The sequence below is a fragment of the Schistocerca cancellata genome, chromosome 2 (genome assembly GCF_023864275.1).
Source record: "Schistocerca cancellata isolate TAMUIC-IGC-003103 chromosome 2, iqSchCanc2.1, whole genome shotgun sequence".
In the NCBI taxonomy this organism is placed as follows: Eukaryota; Metazoa; Arthropoda; class Insecta; order Orthoptera; family Acrididae; genus Schistocerca; species Schistocerca cancellata.
The window spans coordinates 645,907,214-645,928,896 of NC_064627.1; the positions used below are offsets into that span (position 1 = coordinate 645,907,214).

The following is a 21,683-nucleotide window of genomic DNA, read 5'->3' on the forward strand; positions in this document are numbered from 1 at the left end:
CTCATTGAAGGAAGGATGAAAGATATGCACAGATTTGAGGACAAAGAGAAAGAGAAAGTGAGAGAGGAAGAAATATTGCAGGAACAAGACGATGGGTGGACGAGGAGGAGGAGGAGGAGCTGGATGAGAGTAATTTATAAAAATACGTAGCCTGACGGTAAACTGGCAGGCCGCTTAACCCAGAATAATGAAGGGTCACTGGGGAAACACTGTAAGCCACCCATATATGTTTATCTGATCTCAGCGTGTTTTTAACGCTACATACGCATTGGGCCATTTCAACGAACGGCATATCAGACGTAGGTTGTGTGTGGATCAAAGTGGTGCAGTATTTTCAACAAAGGACGAATTTGGGATAGACCAGGTTCAAATTCTTGTCCGCGAAATTGGTTTCCCTAAATTAGCATCGAGCTAAATTCTGTAAGGAGCAATCAAATGAAAACGAGACAATGAAATGAAGTATGTATATTGTTTATTATTTCAAAGGTAATCGATGTAACTGCTAATCATTTTTCCCACTATGAGACAAGACGGTGAATGTCACTGTGGAAAATTGTTTGGGTTGCCTATGGAACCATAATTGTACTCATGTGTGCACCTCTTCGCCCATAGCACATCGAAAAATATGGAAATCGATGGCGGGCCCATATATTGCCTAGTTTATTTTGGCTGCGCTGAATAAGTTTCGCTGGGCAACCCTTACACATCCTTCATAGAGTCCCGATCTCTGCCCATGCGATTTCCAAATTAATGGAGCCCTGAAGAAAAACATTCGAGGCAGTAGATTCGCTTCTGACGAAAAGGTGTACTCCAGCGTATAATCATGGTTCCGGAGGAAACCGCGAACATTTTTTTCAGGAAGCCACTGACTGTCTTGTTTCACAGTGGGATGAAGGTGTTAACAGGCGATTACTTTTGAAATAACAAACAGTTTACTTACTCTTCTTCTCCATCTGTCTTGTTTTCATTTGATTGCACGTATACAACACCAACGACCACTCTTTCCGACGTGTTTTTCTGTGTCTAATGACATCGACGTCGAAAAGATTTAAATTCCAACTTCCCTCATTTTGAAATAGTACCTCAGTAGCTTACTGCTTTATCACATTCCCTCCCTCCTCCTCTCCCCCCCCCCCCCCCCCTGTATTGTCCTTTACCTCAAGTGCTCGAGTAGGCAACAATACCAAAGAGACTAAATACCTCTGCGCCGTCTCTTTTAATCATGCAGTTATCTTCATTGTTAAAAATACAGTGAACAAGTTCAAGACAAAAACCTTCCGAAGCTAGAAGAGTATCTGAAAGGAAAGTTTCAGGCTTAAAAATGCATGAATGGCGACCAGCGCAGTGTGAGGAGGAAACTGTACTTACGAGCCTCGCAGGACCAAACGCTTTCCATCAAGTGTGTTCCCGCCAAAGCTCGGCGTCTGCAGGGGCGCGCGTTTCGCGCTGCGTGGAGTTTGTCACTGACAGATGACAGTCGCAAGCGGCCTGTAAGTACCGCCAGCGCTCCTGGCGGCCGCCTCGCGAGTTGTACCGCTCAGACGCTGCACCCGACTGTACCGCTTTAACGTCAGTCCGTTTCCCGGAAATGTTTGTCCGAGAATAGGTGACTGCTGTGCCAGTCGGCGTTCAATAACTGCTCCCACCTAGTACATTACTTTGTGTTTACGTAGTTTCTTTTGCTAAATTTATTTTCAGCGAATTTGTTCCGATAAAGCTAACGTTCCATCCGCAACGAGAATAATTTTGTTTTGTAATATCTGCGAGAATCCGTACACGAAACAAAGAATTTTATCGACGTTAATTTATCGTGGGATCAGGCCTGTATCTTGCTTTAATCGTAACGTTATGGAAAAGTGTTTGTGATAAGATTTTCAATGTAGCGAAAACCGTATCTTTTGTACCGTATTAATTACAAGATTGATATTCCAGAAGTGGCGTTTGTGAATCACGTTTGGCTTATTTTATTTTCAAATTACTTTAATAACTATACAAAAGCAGCAAAAAGTACAACTGAAAAACTCCTAACTATATGGACGGTGAGGGATGCACGTCACATTGATTTTTGCAAGATACTCAGTAACACTTGCAATGTGCAGTCGTTCATTATCGTGGTACATCAGGCCTGTTTCACGTTTATGTGGCCTTTTGCGCCTGATACGCAGTTTTCAAGTCTTTTCTGTTGCATTGTCCAGCTACTGATGCGAGCACAGGTATAACATGCTGATGAACAATTCCACACATATAAAAAAATGGAAAGACTGTATGTTTCCCAGCGGAAACAAACGCTTTTTTTTAAGGGGGGGGGGGGGGGGGGGGAGATTTCCACACTGAGATTTGCTGTTTGTTCTCAGGTTCAAAATGATGTAACCAAGGATCATCACCTTTGAAAGAAACTCCAGGTCATTCTCTAACATCAACTGCATGGAAACCTGCACATGAATGCATTTTTGTTCGGGAATCTGCAGTCTTTGAACCCACCGCCACCAACACGTCACAAGTGTATATTTTCTGCCCCTAACTTGCGGGTGGCATCCAATGAAATTTTCTGTTTTTCAGGAAGTTTTCACAAGGCTATACCTCGATTTTCTCTCACAAAGACAGCAGTGGTGTTGATGTTTCGTTCTGTAAGAGGGACCTGGAGAGCCAGGTCCATCTACCTTTGAGACTGATAAAACAATTTACACCGTCTTCAAGCTATGCAGTACGGAAGAAAGGGAATAACAACCTCTACGTAGGCCTCCTACAACATTGCATAGGTCACAGCTGAAAATTCGTTGAGACGAAAGCAGAATTTCAAAATTGTAAGTTGTTCATCGCCTATCACATCCATTCCAGCCATAGGCTGTACGGAACACGTTTCGGTTTCACAGCCTCTAAAAGGCAAGAACCAGGAGTGTCAATAATGAAGTTCATATGCCATGTGTGCTACATTTCAAGCTAAAAGAATATGTTAAGATTAAATTCTAGCCCGAAGGAAGAATTATGGCCGTAAAAACATTATGATCATTTTTTCTTGAACAGCCCTCGCACGTTGCACAGGTTTCATAAAACTTTGTGTGACAGTGTGAACGGCTTATTTAATTTCAACACACTAATAACTGATATAAATCCACAGGTAAGAAAATTGTGGTCCAAAAAAAAAACACGATCATTTAATGATTCGCATTTTCTGCATTACGAAAAGAAAAATGAATTTACGTTAGTGGAAAGCATTGATGTCACTTTGGTTTCAAGGTATAACAAGGATGTTTGGTGTGCTTTTAGTAATATCAACTCTTTATAGTAAGTATATTACTTCCAAATTTTTCTTTTCGTTCTCTTTCCAGGTTTGTCGTGAACACTTGATTCAGAGTGACCTGATTCGCCAAAGCATTCTAGCTGATTGGAAAACAGAGTGAACACTGATATTTCCTTTGGAGAAACCCAGATTAAAAGAACGTATAGTGTACTAGTCATTACCAAATTGTGTCAGTTAATTGAGCTTAAGACAAGGTAAAGTTCAATGGGAACCTCCAAGGCACAGACGACAGAGGCTGGAAGCAGTTGCTTAGAAAAGAGCCATATCTGAAACATTTAAACGCTTCTGCACAAAGGTCAAAATTTTCTTCTCACGATTGTGATGTATTTGTGAAAAAAATGAAATTGTTATGATGAACAATGAGTTCTGACAAGCATAACGCACTGTTCCTCTGTACTGATTTCGAAAAAACTCCACGTGATAATGATATGTATCAGTTTGTACCAACATCAGTGTTAAACTGAAGTTCAGTGTGTGACTGCAGTTGAGAAGTTGCTGGTAATACTTACTGGCTGAGCGACAGATTTATACGTGTCAGTTATTCAGTTTCTTCTAGTAACATTACAAGAAAGTAAGAGGAAGATTGTTTCATACCTGGAGGCGCAAACTGTGCTCTCACTTCCATCTATTGCTCATTGTAAGTTTGATCCGCAGTTGTTTACTCTTTGTTCAACGTTGTTTAGTATTTCTCCACATGCTCACAAGATGCTACGATCATCTTATCATTCTACCTCAGCCAAATTATTTACAGAGGCATATCTGGGAGATATTTTTCAGTCAATTGAAGGATGAAGTTCCGTGTTTTGGATCACATGAACAGTTTGTGACTTCATGTTAGATGAGACTCAAAAAAATGGCTCTAATCACTATGGTACTTAACATCTGAGGTCATCAGTCCCCTAGACTTAGAACTAATTAAACCTAACTAACCTAAGCGTATCACACACACCCATGCCCGAGAAAGGATTCGAACCTGCGACCGTAGCAGCAGCGCGGTTCCGGACTGAAGCACCTAGAACCACTCGGCCAGAGATGAGACTCACATCAAGCCATATGTACGTTATAAAGGAAGAAATACTGTTGGAATGTCTTTGGATACTGGTCAGTCGTCATATAGCAACCAGTGTACATGTTTTATAGCAGCCTGTGCACATGTGTTTCTGAATAACCAAACATCACCCATTGGGATATTTTGTGATCTCTCAAAGGCTTTTGATTGTGTGAATCATGACATTCTTCTAGATAAGCTTAACTATTGTGGTATGAGTGGGACAGTGCACAAATGGTTTAATTCATACATAACTGGAAGAATGCAGAAGGTTGAAATTAACAGTACAGATAGTCTACAAACACCAACAGAGTCCTCTAATTGGGGAGGTATCAAGAATGGTGTCCCACTGGGTTCAGTCTTGGGTCCCTTATTGTTCTTAATTTATATTAACGACTTGCCACTCTATAATCATGAAGATGCAAAGTCAGTTCTTTTTGCTGATGATCCAAGTATAGTAATCACACCCAAGAAGCAAGAATCAGCTGAGGAAATTGCAAATCATGTCTTTCAGAAAATTATTAAGTGTTGTCTGCAAATGACTCTCACTAAATTTTGAGAAAACACAGTTTATACAATTCTGTTCAGTAAATGGCATAACACCATTGATAAATATAGGCTATGAATGGAAGTCTGTTGCTAAGGTAGAATACTCAAAATTTCTGGATGTGTGCACTGATGAGAAATTGAACTGGAAGAAACACATCGATGAAACACATCAATGATCTGCTGAAACAGTTATGTACAGCTACTTTTGCTATTAGGGTTACAGCAAATTTTGGTGGTAAACATATCATATATTAGCCTACTAAGCCTATTTTCATTCACTGCTTTCATATGCCATCATATTTTGGGGCAGTTCGTCATTAAAAGAGAAAGTATACATTGCACAAAAGCGTGTAATCAGAATAATAGCTGGAGCCCACCCAAGATCAGCTTGCAGAAAGTTATTTAAGGAACTCAGCATATTTACAGTACCTTCCCAATACATATATTCACTTAGGAAATTTGTCGTTACTAACCCATCCCAATTCAAAAATAACAGCGAAGTGTATAGCTATAACACTAGAAGAAAGGATGATATCCACTATTCTGGATTAAATCTCAGTTTGGCACAGAAAGTGATGAATTATGCTGCCACAAAAATCTTTAATCCTTTGCCAAATAATATTAGAAGTCTGACAGATAGTCAACCAACATTTTAAAGCAAATTAAAAGAATTTCTAAATGACAACTCCTTCTACTCAATAGATGAATTCGTAGATATGAAGTAGTAACTGTAAGAAAAAATTAATTAATTAATTATTTTGTGTAAAGAAAACTTACGTTAATGTGACACGTTCCACATCATTACGAAATGGGGTATTCATGATCAATGGAAGAAGGATTAATGTATGTATATATGAGTTGGAGGTACTCTTCCTCCGTTCAAAATACTGCCTGTGAATAAAGAAAATATAGGTACCTTGTTTAACGTATTAACGACGTTAATATAAGCTGTAGAAGCAGTTAACTTTCACATTTTTTTAGTTGCTGCAGATAATTCCATAAACAGAAAACTCGTTACACATTTTGCAAATCCACTAAAAGACAGTTTTGTGTGCCCATCTCCTGCAAATTGTAAACAACCACTGTTTTAGGTGCATACGAAACACTGGATAAATCTGAAGAAGTATAGGTAACAATTTTGTTATCCATTTTTAGATAACCATGGCAACGTCAGGCATGCATCCTATGCTGTCGTTAGGGAAGTAAGTAAGGTCGGAACTTACATAGTGGCAACTATTTATTCACAACCGATATAAAAGAGTTACATGTTTTCACCTGTAACTGTCCTTCAAAGTAGTCAGTAGTCACCAGCATTGTGTAGAACCCGTTGCCAGTGATGTGGAACGCGTAGTATACCGTTAGCAGAGCCTGCTCTGTGGATGGTGCGACAGGAGCGGTCTACTGCCTGTCGAATCTCTGGAACAGTTTTGACGCGAATGTCACGAAGTAGTTCCTTCATCTTTGGAATCAAATCCAAGTCAAAAGGACTTAAGTCCGGGGAGTATGGTGGACGGTACAGTACTTCCCAGTCCCATCGACCGAAAACAGCAGCCACAGGTTGCGCTGTATGCGCCCGCGCATTGTCGTGCAAAATGATGGGTGGGTTGCGAAGAAAGCGTCGCCGCTTCTTTCGCAGCGCTGGTCGCAGGTGATGCTCCAGAAACGACCCTGATGCTCGTGATACAGGGGCAACGGCAACGGCAAGAGTCCGTCAAAAGGTATGAATATTCCTTGGTCGAATGAATTTCTTGGACAATCCTGACGAGGAGGATTCAAGTTTGAATTATTTTTTTATCGTTTTATCGCAGGAGAAATACTAGACAACTATTTACAGCAAATACAGGACGTAACAAAATTCCCATTGCGTACTTTGAGAACAGGTTCCTTACACCAAAACAATAAAGGATGTCCAATACACATGGACTCTAAACTGTATACTTCACGAGCTACCATCACTTGCTCATCTTCGCTGAGGTGAAATACATCTCTTCAATTGAAGGAGTGCTCATAGATCTTAACGTACACATTTAAGAGCCCATGTTTTCTAGACTTTTCCGCTTGTTTTGCTAAAAGAAAATTGTCCTTAAAAGTCTGTAAAGTGAATTTAGTTATACCCTGTATATGCAAAATGATTATTGAACTGTTGTTGTTGTGTGGTCTTCAGTCCTGAGACTGGTTTGATGCAGCTCCCCATGCTACTCTATCCTATGCAAGCTTCTTCATCTCCCAGTATCTACTGCAACCTACATCCTTCTGAATCTGCTTAGTGTATTCATCTCTTGGTCTCCCTCTACTATTTTTACCCTCCACGCTGCCCTCCAATATTAAATTGGTGATCCCTTGATGCCTCAGAACACAATACATCCTCATTAGTTATGTGATCTACCCACCTAATCTTCAGCATTCTTCTGTAGCACCACATTTCGAAAGCTTCTATTCTCTTCTTGTCCAAACTATTTATCGTCTACGTTTCACTTATATACATGGCTATACTCCATACAAATACTTTCAGAAACGACTTCCTTACACTCAAATCTATACTCGATGTTAACAAATTTCTCTTCTTCAGAAACGCTTTCCTTGCCACTGCCAGTCTACATTTTATATCCTCTCTACTTCGACCATCATCAGTTATTTTGCTTCTAAAATAGCAAAACTCCTCTACTACTTCAAGTGTGTTATTTCCTAAACTAATTCCCTGACCATCACCTTATTTAATTTGACTACATTCCATTATCCTCGTTTTGCCTTTGTTGATGTTCATCTTATAACCTCCTTACAAGACACTGTCCATTCCGTTCAAAAGACACTGCCCATTCCGTTCAACTGTCCTTCCAAGTCCGTTGCTGTCTCTGACAAAATTACAATGTCATCGGCGAACCTCAAAGTTGTTATTTCTTCTCCATGGATTTTAATACCTACTCCGAATTTTTCTTTCGTTACTTTGCTGCTCGCTCAATATACAGATTGAATAACATCGGGGATAGGCTACAACCCTGTCTCACTCCCATCCCAACCACTGTTCCCTTTCATGCCCCTCGACTCTTATAACTGCCATCTGGTTTCTGTACAAATTGTAAATAGCCTTTCGCTCCCTGTATTTTACCCCTGCCACCTTCAGAATTTGAAAGAGAGTATCCCAGTCAACAATGTCAAAAGCTTTCTCTAAGTTTACAAATCCTAGAAACGTAGGTTTGCCTTTCCTTAATCTATTTTCTGAGATAAGTCGTAGGGTCCGTATTGCCTCACGTGTTCCAACATTTCTACGGAATCCGAACTGATCTTCCCCGAGGTCGGCTTCTACCATTTTTTCCATTCGTCTGTAAAGAATTCATGTTAGTATTTTGCAACCGTGGCTTTCTAAACTGAAAGTTCGGTAATTTTCACGTCTGTCTACACCTGCTTTCTTTGGGATTGGAATTATTATATTCTTCTTGAAGTCTGAGGGTATTTCGCCTGTCTCATACATCTTGCTCACCAGATGGTAGAGTTTTGTCAGGGCTGGCTCTCCCAAGGCTATCAGTAGTTCTAATGGAATGTCGTCTATTCCCAGGGCCTTGTTTCGGTTTGGGCCGTTCAGTGCTCTGTCACGTTCTTCACGCAGTATCGTATCTCCCATTTCATCGTCACCTAAGTGCTCTTCCATTTCCATAATATTATCCTCAAGTACAACGCCCTTGTATAGACCCTCTATATACTCCAACCACCTTTCTGCTTCCCCTTCTTTGCTTAGAACTGGGTTTCCATCTGAGCTCTTGTATTCATACAAGTGGTTCTCTTTTCTCCAACGGTCTCTCTCTAATTTTCCTGTAGGCAGTATCTTACCCCCAGTGAGATAAGCCACTATATCCTTACATTTATCCTCTAGCCATCCCTGATTAGCCATTTCGCACGATCTCATTTTTAAGACGTTTGTATTCCTTTTTTCCTGCTTCATTTACTACATTTTTATATTTTCTCCTTTCATCAATTAAATTCTATATTTCTTCTGTTACCCAAGGATTTCTACTAGGCCCCGTCGTTTTACCTACTTGATCCTCTGGTGCCTTCGCTACTTCATCCCTGAAAGCTACCCATTCTTCTTATATTGTATTTATTTCCCCAATTCCTGTCAATTGTTTTCTTACTCTCTCCCTGAAACTCTGTACAACCCGTGGGTTTAATCAGATTATCCAGGTGCCATCTCCTTAAATTCCCACCTATTTGCAGTTTTCTCAGTTTTAATCTACATAACCAATAGATTATGGTCAGAGTCCACATCTGCCCCTGGAAATGTCTTACAATTTAAAACCTGGTTCCTAAATCTGTCTTACAATTATATAATCTATCTCAAACAAGTCAGTATCTACTTGCTTCTTCCATGTATACAACCTTCTTTTATGATGTTTGAACCAAGTGTTAGCTATGATAAAATTATTCTCTGTGCAAAATTCTACCAGGCGGCTTCCTCTTTCATTTCTTACCCCCAATTCATATTCACTTACTACGTTTCCTTCTCTTCCTTTTCCTACTCTCGAATTCCAGTAACCCATGACTATTAAATTTTCCTCTCCCTTCACTATCTGAATAATTTCTTTTATCATACATTTCATCCATTTCTTCGTCATCTGCAGAGCTAGCTGGCATATAAACTTGTACTAATCGTGGGCTCCTTGTCTATCTTGACCACAATAATACGTTCACTATGTTGTTTGCAGTAGCTTACCCGCACTCCTATTTTTTTTATTCATTATTAAACCTACTGCTGCATTCCCCCTATTTGATTTTGTGTTTATAACCCTGTAGTCACATGACCAGAAGTCTTGTTCCTCCTGCCACCGAACTTCACTAATTCCCACTATATCTGATTTTAACCTATCCATTTCCCTTTTTAAATTTTCTAACCTACCTGCCCGATTGAGGGATCTGACATTCCACGCTCCGATCCGTACAACGCCAGTTTTCTTTCTCCTGATAACGACATCCTCTTGAGTAGTCCCCACCCAGAGATCCGAATGGGTGACTATTTTACTTCCTGAATATTTTACCCAAGAGGACGCCATCATTTAACCATACAGTAAAGCTGCATGCTTACGGCTGTAGTTTCCCCTTGCTTTCAGCCGTTCGCAGTACCAGCACAGCAAGGCCCGTTTTGGTTAGTGTTACACGGTCAGTCAATCATCCATACTGTTGTCCCTGCAACTACTGGAAAGGCCCCTCTTCAAGAACCACACGTTTGTCTGGCCTCTCAAAAGATACCCCTCCGTTGTGGTATCGGCTATCTGTATCGCTGAGGCACGCAAGCCTCTCCACCGACGGCAAGGTCCATAGTTCATGGGGGGGGATTGAACTATATGAAATAAAATCGTTATAGCTTCTGAAAAGTTTGCGTTAGGAGGTTCAAACTGCACTGTTGGCCGCGAGGCATGATGGGAATTAGTATGAGCATGCGCACGTGCCTTGTTGTTGGAGACTGAACCTGTTAACCTAAATCGCCCACTTCCTTTTGGATAGATTCTTCAAAACGCAAAGTTGACGCATTTGGGGGAATGAGAATCCGCATTTCACAATCGAGAACTCTCTTTACCCTTAACGGGTGACTGTGTGGTGTGCAACGTCCAGTCACGGACTAATCGGTGCGATATTCCTGATGGCACAGTGACTACCGAATGGTACGTGAAGGTTTTGGAAGGAGGAGCTCGACCCCACCGAGGCAGGAGTGTTTGATGCCCTGGAGGAGCACATTGAGGTACCAAGAGGCCACTGGTATGGGCCTCGTTTGGCCGCCGTATCTCCGGATCTGAACATATGCGACTCCTTTTTGTGGGCTATATTAAAGCCAATGTATACAGCAATAACCCGAAAACCACCGCTGCGCTGAAAACAGCCATTCAGGAGGTCACTGACAGCATCGATATTCCGACACTTTAGCGGGCCTTGGGGAATTTCGCTATTCGCTGCGCCACATAATCGACAAATATGGCAGGCATATCGAACACGTCATAAGCTAAATCCGAATATCTGACGTTTACACGTTGAATAAAGTGTGTGTACGTCGTACTTTGTAACTAATTTATGTTTTTTTTCATATATTTCTTGTCACCTATACATTTCTATGTAGATATACCCAATCTCAACTTCATAATTGGTTCACAGCTCAAGCAGCAGAAGCTTCTGCAAACAAATTTTGAACGTCTTCCATTATCCCTTTGAATGCTCTGAGAAACATTGGAATGTTAAGTGATGTACTGTTTGCTGCTTTTCAGTGCAGTCAGATTCAGGGGAGAACTTCCATCCCTGTTGGAGCAGCTATTCTCCACATCTGCCCAGGTCAGTTCTGGTCCGATTCAGTATGCACCAGTGTTGCTGGATAGATAAATACCTGGTCTTAACTCTCAGGGAATTTTGATTAGCTGGTGACGCTACATGGAAGAGCGCTCTTGCTATTATCTGTTCCAGACTTCTTGCATGTTGGAAGTTACTGTGCTGCAGGCTGGCTGTTGCGCGCCACAATTATTTTATAGACAGCAGTCGTTGGGGCTCTGGTTAAGATATTTCAGAGTTTATTGGCAATTCTGGGTTGGTTTTTACTCTTATCCAGACATTCATCAATGACTGTGATCTCTTATGGATGGTAGTGTAACATCACCAAGAACCGGTAGCCAGTGCGTATTCGTGGGCCGAATACACTTTCTGATGAGGCCCACAACTTGACTGAGGTAGCACCAATTATTTTCATGTAAGCACTATTAGCCACATGGAACAGCACCATTCTGCGACTTAGTATGAAAGAACTGGAGCTGATGGTCTGAGAAGTGTTTCAGTGGCACTTGACGGGGTGTAGCTTCAATAAAGGCCCGATACTAGTTCTGTTTCGCTAGCGACTGTAGGAAAATTTCGTTCCCCGTGTTGTCGCTCAGAAGCGTTTCGTCGTGATCAGTGCTCTAGCAGAATTGCTGTAATCGGTTGAAGTCGTCCGCTATTGTTATCGCCCCACAATGAAGCACTTGTGCATACAATCTTCAGCACCAGAATTCAGTTATCATTCGGTTTCATTTCCTACTACTACATATTATAATTCTGGGATTGTATCGTAATATCCATCGCCCTGCAAATCCTATCGTAGTATCCACTCGGGAGTGCGAGAACCAGAATGTTATCAAATCGAGTCTCATAATTTCCATCTGATAGTCCATCAGATTAGATTCCAGTTGTGGATCACGTCTGATTATAGGCAATAATCAGCAGTGCCTAATGGTGCGAAGCACACACTAACGTACACCAGTCTAAGGGAAGTCAAAATGTAGTAGAAGAGATATCAGTTGAGTCCCACATACCGTGGCGGTCGTTAACCCCTACGGGAAATGGCAACAAAGGACGAGCGAGCAGAAGAGGCCTCTTCAGGTTAGTTCAGTCGTTCTCTGGCGGCAGACGAGGGGAAACATCTACCGTCTGGAAGCTTCCAACAAGAAGCTCGCGATTCCTACGTGGGATAATTCCTAACTGCATAGACTGGCGGTACTTAATTACTTGCAGATCAGTGTCTGTGTAGGACAGCTTGATGACAATTTCCATTCCTCTGAGTTGTTTATTTAGTGTAAGAACATTCAATATATCAGCAATATCAAGAATTACTATCAACTGTCGTGATTACTCAGCACAGATTCAGTGTCTGAAGCACACAAGTTCTGTTCCTAGTCACGATCCTTCAACTGGAAGAACGTTTTGTACCCGCAGTGTTTACTTACCTGTAATTATCTCTTTACAGACAAAATCTCATTAATTTTGATTAATATAATTTGCTAGATTTGTTTCTTAGTTGTCACACAGTTTATTCTGTATTTGAGAAGCCTTTTGTGTTTGAAAATCACTAAGTGCAGGTATGAAGGTTGAAATTTTTATACATTAAGGCCATGGTTTTCAAGTCCGTGGCCCATGACCCACTACGTTGTTTCTGTCTGAGGCTCCCGTATGGGATACCTAGCAAGAATAGTGTGTTTGTGCGTGCCGCCAAAAGATCGCAAGCAAGTTTCGCAGCCCCATAGATGTTACATGTTATATGGTAGTCCTCCATCCCTCATTACTGAAGGAAGGTTTAGTTTCGCACTGAAGGGATTGTATTCGTAGTTATGACTGTCACAAGAGGGCATCGCGCCAGTGTATCTTTCGTGGGAGGAAGGCGGAGCAGCTTGGAATCGAGTGCTCAACTGACGGAGACAGAGAGAATAAAGGAAAATCAGCATTTACTCCGAGGATTCCGCTCATATCTACCGAACTGCCATTTCAATACAAACGACTGCCACTTACAGCAAGATAAGCGTTTAGTGTCATTGTAAGTAAGACAGGAAGACTAATGTTAAGGTGTCTTAATTTGAAAGCAACATGGTTTTGTCACGGGCAGCTATAAGTAACTTGCTATACGGACGGCAAACCAAAAAAGTGTGTGTGTCTACTCACCAAATAGTATGCCATATGTAGTTCTTAAGCAAGTATTGAGATAAATATTAAGCGTGAAATACAGTGATAATAAAGCAAGTTTTCTTTCACTAAATTAAATACAGCTGTATTGATAATGTGGTAATTTAATATACTAATTTCTGTATGTAATGTTTGACGAAAATCACCCAACCGCCAATCAGTTTTTTATTAGGTGCTATCTTTTGTTCCTCTGTTGTGTAGTACAGTGATTAGTATGTGAAGTGATGGTTACCAGGACATCTTCCCCTCTATCCATATTTTTAAGGGGAAAAGTTCGAATTTTACCTATCTTGTAGAGTATTTATGAAAATTTATGAATGCTAACTAATGTTTTAAAATACAGAAATGTTCTAGAAAGTTTCAAAGTTTTTTTTTAAGTTCAAGAATGTTTTGGAATGTTCTCGATGTTCTAGGAAGAAGTGGTTGCCAGAGTACTTAATTTCAAATTAGGGTACTGTTCAATAATTCATTGTATTTAAGATTACTGGGGAGCATTTCTGAGCATTTGAGAGTACTTTTTAACGTGGCATACTAACACTTTTACAGTTTGTTGAACGTTCATTTTTACTGGTTCTCTGATGATCTGTAATGTTTTCAGAAAACAAATGAAAGTAGAAACCATGAGAAATGGGCTTTTTCAGCTAGTAATTAATTAAAGAAAGTGTCAATATGACACTTGAGTTTGCTGTTTGTTACACACCTTGTCAAACGTTGTCACCAAATGAGATACAGCAAACCTCATTTCCATCTCCGCATAAAGTCTTGATCTGTGCTTGGTTTTAAAGACGGCCGCTGGCGAAAATCCACTATCGCTAAGATAAGAGGCTGTAAAAGGAGACTTAGTTCCTTCAGCATTTTCTTCCTCAAGCTTGGAAACATTTTTATTACTGAAGACTTCACTTTTAGTTTATAATCTCATTAAAGTTCTATTAACACTTCCTCTTCTGCAGTACGAAACTCTGAAGGTGAATAATCATTGAATGGAGTTTGAACTCACTGAAACCTATCACAGCTGTCAAGAAGGTACTTTTGAAAAAGAAGTACAGATAAACGTCCTTCAATAGTTGAAAAAAAAATTTGCAATAAGACCTATCTCACTGTCGTTTATAAAATGCTGCAAACAAGGAAAACAGTCCATTCTCCTCTGTCGTTCATTTTTCTCTTCCAAAAAAACAGCTTCTTTTTGAGGGCCGAAACTTCGTCAAATAAGCTGAGTGAAATGAGTTTTACTTCCTTACAGAGATTTAGTCCGTGACTTTTAACTTCTCAAATATATCATTTATGTATGCGAGCTTTAGTAGAAAGTCGTGTGTAGAAAGCACTTAACGCTGATATGATTTTCTTTTTCCAGATTAAGAACAGACTTCTCCCCTGAGTAAAAAATGAACAATAATACATTTCCCCTGGAAAGGCACATGTGCTCTATAAAGTAGGCCATGTGTATGTTCAGCCCCAATATCGTGACATTTGTGCAAAAAATCTAGCTTTCTGAGGACGAGTTTTAATGAAGTTCTCCACATTTGTAACAGTTTGTAGTACTTTATCCACATCAACACTCCAATGTTGCGAAGCAAGTGGTTCTCTACGGATAACGCAATGAATCCACATATTCAGAGCTTAGCCACGAGTAATTGCTTGTAGACCACCGTAACGCCCTACACGAATCGCCCACCATCAATACACACAACACAATGTGTCCAGTTAATCTGATTTTCATGAAGTTGTCCACTACGTCGAAAAAATCTTTGCCTGTAGCACCTGCATTTATTTCCTTACAAAAAGATCCTCTGTCATTTCTTACTTTTTTCATTAACAAATCACACACATCAAATTAAATGAGCCTCTCTATTGCTATCAATGACCTTATCAAGCTGCGAACCCAAACCTCTCCCTGTAATTTTTTCTATAATTTGTTGATGAATATACTCGGCAAAATCTCGAATTAGACAACTGTAGCGTCGAGAAAAAAAGAAATGGGCAAGAGCTGTTTAGCCATGAGCTCTCCAAGCATAATGGACATCATGTCAGTACCAAAGGGTACAAATGGTTTTTCTGCATTAGTATGGGCTTTCTTAAACTGAGCTATTCGGTAAACTACACTGTAGGACGCTAAAAGAGCTTAAGTGGAAATTCTCGCCTGCTTAGAAAATAATGACTTAAGTTTTTTATTTGAGTCAATTTTCTAGGAAAATATTCTCTTGATCTAATTACGTCATCCTTATAGACACTTTTTACGTGACGATTTAACCTGATAGGTAGCATGCTTTCAAACGCAAGACACACTAAGGCGCGTTAGATCGTCAGATGCCGAGATGGTTGGAGAGCCCTATCCATAATGCTCCGAACGTTGTCATTTGGCAAGAGATCCGGCCATCCTGCTAGCTCAGGTAATATTTGGAAAGCACAAAGACAAGCTGTACAAACTCTTGCTATGTGCTGGCTGGCATTATCTTGCTAGAGTACAAGCCCAGTATGGCTTGTCATGAGGGTCAACAAAGCGAGGCGTAGAATATCGGCAGGTTGGTATCGTAATAATTGGCAACCAACGTTGTACAATCGCAATAAAGTCATGAGATGTTCTAATAAATGAGTCAATTGAACATCTCATGACTTTATTGCGATTGTACAGCACTGGTTGCCAATTATTAACATAAAAATTATCGCAGGCCTCAGACGGGATTTTATGGCCTGTATATCAGGCTGGTATCCCACTGCTGTCCAGGGCGGCTCAAGGCACGTCTTCAGCCTGGAACCTCACTGACTGCACCAGCGAAGACCTGTCAGGAAACGCCCCAGATGGCGCCCACACGCCAGCCTGACTGACGTTTGCCATACGGCCCGACAACCGTGAATGTCAGTGCCATTTCTTTTCAAAAAGGGAGGGGGGGGGGTTGCCTTTGGTTGTCGTCCGGGGAACCCTTACAGCAAATTCTACCAAGATAATGCCAGCCATCCAGAGTTTGTACTGCTTGTCTTCGTGCTTGCCATACACTACCTTGACCATCAAGATCACCAGATCTCTTGCCAACTGACAACGTTTGGAGCATTATGGGCACATCCCTCCAACCATCTCGGGATTCTCACGATCTAACCCGTCAGTTGGACAGAATTTGGCACCATACCCCTCAGGAGGACATTGAACAACTCAATCAATCAATGCCAGACAGTCCACAACTCCATCAATCAATGCCAAGTCGAATAACTACTTGAATAAGGGGCAGAGGAGAACTGACTTGCTCCATTTGTGAAGCTCTTTCTCTTGAATAAATCATCCAATTTTTCCGGAATTGTTATCATTTGTTTGTCTGTACATGTGCATCACATATATCTATTTCCATCCCATTCGGATAATTCCTTCGAGTGCGTCTTTTTTGTCTTAGTGTGTATGTTTCACTTGATTTTATGTTACAATTTCGTGGCTTTGATTGAAATGATATAGTCAGATTAATTTACTTTGCTGACTATCTCGTTCGTTTATCTTTTATATTTCATAATGAAGTCGGACCAAAATGCTGTTTGCATCATTGTGTGAATAGTCGTTTTAGGTGAAATGGATTCTGCCTGAAACCAAATGAAATAGACTAAGCTTATGCCTTACCTGACTCCTCACCTGGCGTGAATGGATGAATGAACACTGCACAACACACTGTCGACATCAGCAGATTCTTCCAGCTTAAATATTCACTCCACGCTATTCAGTTTAACTCTAAGGCATGACGAAGAGCTTAGGATAACACTTATATACAACATTAACAGGCAATAGTTCGCCTACATTGGCCTACTAGGCAGCTGTTACTTCACTTCACTTCAGCGGCGTTATAATCAGATACTGTGACATCCGGAGGATGTAATGAAAAATAATTATTCAAATAACAACAAACTACGGAACCAAACGGATACAGGGACTTTGAATGTAGGTCACACCATCTTCGCAGAGGTGAAATATTTTGGCTGTGGAGATGTCTGAACCACCTCAGGAGATCAGGTAACATCAATAAAATGACAATGTAACCACTTTATTTTTTTAATTAATGCTACAGACTACATCTTCAAATCAAAAGACAACACTAAATTAAGTCACAACAATTCACTTCTTCACTGTACTAAAGAGCAAACACACTTACTATTCTTCATATTAATACAAAAAAATTTATAAAATCTTAACACAAACGTAAAATGCACTGGAGTTTATGGAATGTTAGCAAATAAGTTCCTGGCACAATGAATATGTCCACTTTCTTATTCACATTATTTACGAAATGACATAATATGATTGAGTAGGTTCTTTTTTCATCCCATCAGTAAAACCATTTATACAATAATACTGAAAATACACAAATCAGCATCTCAGTTTTATGAAGTAAACGCCAATATTACTATCTCCACATAGACATGTAAGTTTTAAAACAGAATACTGGAAACACAAAACAAACCTTTGTGCAACATTCGAGGGGAAACCAAATATTACGTACTTGCTGATGCTTTCATTACACTTACGCCGATGCCATCCGCTTTACAAAGTCATATTAAAAATACAGTTGAAAGACTGGTAATTTCTGTGTCTGATGAAACTTCCTGTTAGGTTAAAACTTTGTGTCGGCCCGTGTCTGACTCTTAGCGCTGTTACACGTCTCAGGACCAGTAATATCGTCAATTTTGTCTGTTAAAAAATACTGAAAATTAATGGGCCAGGTATGACTACAAAGACTTTAAAAGGCTGATTTTTACCTCTGATTTTTACCTCTCGATGAACGGCGTGGCAAACGACACACTGCTTTGTAATCAGCGTTCAGCAAAGAGTGAGCTTATATCAAGAGAGACAGGGAAAAACATCTGTTCTGCATAATCACACGTTAAAATTCCACCAAAATGTTTCAACCGAATACGTAGCCTCGTTCAAAAATCTTTACACTTAATATTTGGTTGATGCGATCGCAGAAATGTTTCATGTCGTTAACAGGTGTTGGCCATAGTGGCAATCATCAGAACGACTGAAAACAGTATCAGATAGTCAATAACGCTATGTCAAAAACATTTTTTGGCACCGCATCTGATGCTGCTTTTAATCGTTCCGGTAATGAACAATGGCAACCGACATCGGTTATCGGCGTAAAATATTTCCTGCGACTGTTCAGATTAATGTAAAACTGCGAAGTTAACACCTTCGCCCACGACAAAATGTTTTTTGGAATACGTACAGCTGATGGAACACATCTTTCACAAAACACTACCATGAAACGAAGTTACTGAATAAGCCCCACTGAAACACACTGGTTTGTCAGATTCATCCTTTCCCAAGTGACTTCTTCCACTCACTAGGAAATGCTGCATGCCTCACCAAATGAGGTCGAAGCGTCTCTGGTGGTCTGGACACCATTATCTGCCTGCCGAACTTCGTGACGCTGCCTCCTGGTTCGGCGGTAATTATCTTCATCGCTGTACCCGGCCCTTAAAGGGCGTCGCCGGGTGACATATGGAGAGTATCTTATATCAGACCCGCCGTTCGTTGTAATATAGCGGTATATCTGGAGATTCCTCCGGTCGTACCGCTCCTCAGGTGAGAGAACAGATGACGCATCACTCTCTTCAGAGCTGTCGAGATTACTTGCTTCTCGAGGTACCTTCCCTGCAGCGTTATCTTCATTGCCTCGCATGTTAGAAGTTGCTGTGTTCCTACTCTCGTGTGGTATATCATTTATAATTTTCTTCGTGCACTCTATCAGACCACTGTGATCGCGAGATGGGCGACTTACAGGTTCATCTTTTGTAACGTCTGCGCCTCGCAAGTGAGAAATATTGGTAGACACCTGCTGATGAATCTTCGTGGCTGTTTTAGAAGTAATTCCTTCCACTGCCCCTTCTGTGGAACTATCGGGTGCTGCTTGCATACGGTCTTTATTGACGTCTATTTCTACGTCCATTCTTACATTTCTCTCAAAACTTTTTTCTGAGTCACGTTTACCTGCTGATGTGAAAAATGAGCTTGGAATAACAACATCTCTCGCTGCCCTCCGGCAAGGAATGTTTTGAAGGTCTAGTGCAACCCGCCTCGACCCGTAACTGGTTTTACCAGCTGGAGTTTCCGCAGAATTCTCTTGGGACGCGTTAGTAACTTTCTCTTCGGCGTGTTCTTGATTGCCATCGCAAGTAACTTGCGCAAACGTATCGGTGGTAGTTTCAATGGAATTATTGGCAGAACATTCATTCTTGTCCAATGTCAATGCTGAACTTCGAGACGCACGACTTTCTGCACCACTTGGCTGAATTTCTTTCATGATCTCTCTGCTTACAACAGAGTCACTAGCACATGGTACGTGAGATGTTGGAATCTCTGGAACTGTGGGCTTCGCACATGCATGAACGTGTTCGTCCCCTCCAATAGCTGTAGGAAGTAATGGATCCGTTTCCATATGATTCTTAGCTGACTCCCCTCCAACAGGTGTAGGAGGTAATGGATCCGTTTCCATATGATTCTTAGCTGACTGGTAGGCTGATGATTCCGAACTTGTAGACGCCTGATCGAGCACCTCTTTGTCGACAGGATTTTGTTCGTTATCGGGTGGTGACTCTGATTTATCAGTATCGAGCTTTTCTTCCACTGATTTCTCATTCCCCACCATAGCTTCCTCCTCTGCAGCTGTAAATGTACGCGAAACTTCGCTAACAGGGACATCATCAGGGTTTGCAAGAAGCAGCCGCTCGTTTTCTGATGATGAATCCTCCGCAACAGTGCTTGGAGTTGTTTCCCTAGGAAGGCCCGATGAGACACTAGTAATATCTTCGGACTGGTTATTCTCAAAGCTAGTACTGCCTTCTGTCTTGCGTAAGCACGTCATCGTATCGGACGACTCTACGCGAAGTAACTTTTCAGGATTCTCCTCCGAGGAAGAATGGCTCTGGTCATCCACAGAAAATCTCCTCTTCGGGGGTCTTCCTACAGATTTATGTCTTCTCGTGTCGCTGACATCACGATGTTTCTTCGGAGGAACACTCTCAACTTGGGTAACCCTGCCTGATCTGAGCGTCATTTTCCTCGTGAACGTACCTGTGGACTCTGCATTGGACATGGCAGTATCTCGCTCAGTGAGAGAATCAGACATCGGCTGGCAGGTGACTGATCCGACAGCAACTGCATCTGCCTGATGTCCAATCGAACTGGATGCAGTTCCCGGTGGAGGACCTGGTGGGGAGTGATCCATGTCACTGTTCTCGCATTTTCCTCCACTCCTGTCAGTAACTCCAGAGGGTGTGCTACTTAGTGAAGTTGATGACACGCTGTCCCTTGGATTAAATTCCGACATTGATTCATCTGCACCTTCTGCCTGACGTCCATTCAAAGTGGGAACAGCTACTGGTGGAGGATGGGAATGATCCACATCACTGCTCTCACGGTGTCTTCCGCACTTGTCAATAACTCCAGAATGAATGCTACATTCTGAGCAGCAGGACGAGAGGCTTTGGTTACATTCCGATACAGAGGCATCGCAAGAGCTACTGTCTCTTTGGTTACATTCCGATACAGAGTCATTACATGAGCTACTGCTGCGTTCCATATCGCCGTCTGGCCGCCCAATTCTCTTCTCCATTTCAGAACTAGGACTGCTCGTACTCACGCTTCCCATACTGCTCCCTGATGTATTTGCGGCTGTATTCCGTTCAGGGCTGGTACTGTCTGTGGAACTGTCGATTCCAGTTGGTTCTGCTGCATGGTCTTCTCCACCACTTGGGTGTGCAGAGCCGGACACAACCTTCTGAGCATCGTTTGGGTCTCCACTGCTTTTACTTATACTTTCGTTTAGTGCTGTACCAGACGTTACTCCATCCTCTCCTCCTTTAGAGTTACCAGATTCTTCTTCTTGTTTCATCTCGACACTGAAACAATATGAAGGAACAATCAACAAAACAACTTACGAGAGGTTTTTCGAGCAATTTCAGTGGTGTCTAAGCTCTACTGTTACATTTTTTTTAAAGGAATTTCAAAACGAGTAAGGCTGAATGTCCTGTCTCTCCTTTCGAAAACATGCAAGTTGTTTCAGTAGGAAATAGACATACCCTGAAATGAGTTGTTATAAATCATTCTGAAGGTAAATCATCGGACAAACAGACGCTCAAACCTCGACGGTTTTCGAACTAGCAAGTAGTGGCATTCTTCCTGCTGCATCCCCTTGCATGGGCAAACTAATCTCTCTTTCTCCATTACATTACTGCACATCCCGTCAGTAAAAATATGAAGTGTACAAAGTGGAATTGTTAGCTTGCTTTTTTAAGAAATACTACAGAACATCACAGGTTTGAAGAACGAAGTAGATAATCTTCTTGTACACCTAG

At 41.2% G+C, this 21,683-nt stretch overlaps 1 protein-coding gene across 1 annotated transcript in view; it reads right to left on the reverse strand.

Moving 5' to 3' along the window:
* Nucleotides 1–17,372: 17,372 nt before the first annotated feature.
* The window catches only part of LOC126147569 (serine-rich adhesin for platelets-like), a 115,413-nt gene continuing 111,102 nt past the window's right edge, over nt 17,373–21,683 (reverse strand). The window contains exon 2 of the mRNA XM_049915703.1: nt 17,373–21,227. Within this exon, the coding sequence (XP_049771660.1) occupies nt 18,671–21,220 (2,550 nt within the window). The 5' untranslated portion in view covers nt 21,221–21,227 and the 3' untranslated portion in view covers nt 17,373–18,670. The remainder of the gene's footprint in view (nt 21,228–21,683) is intronic.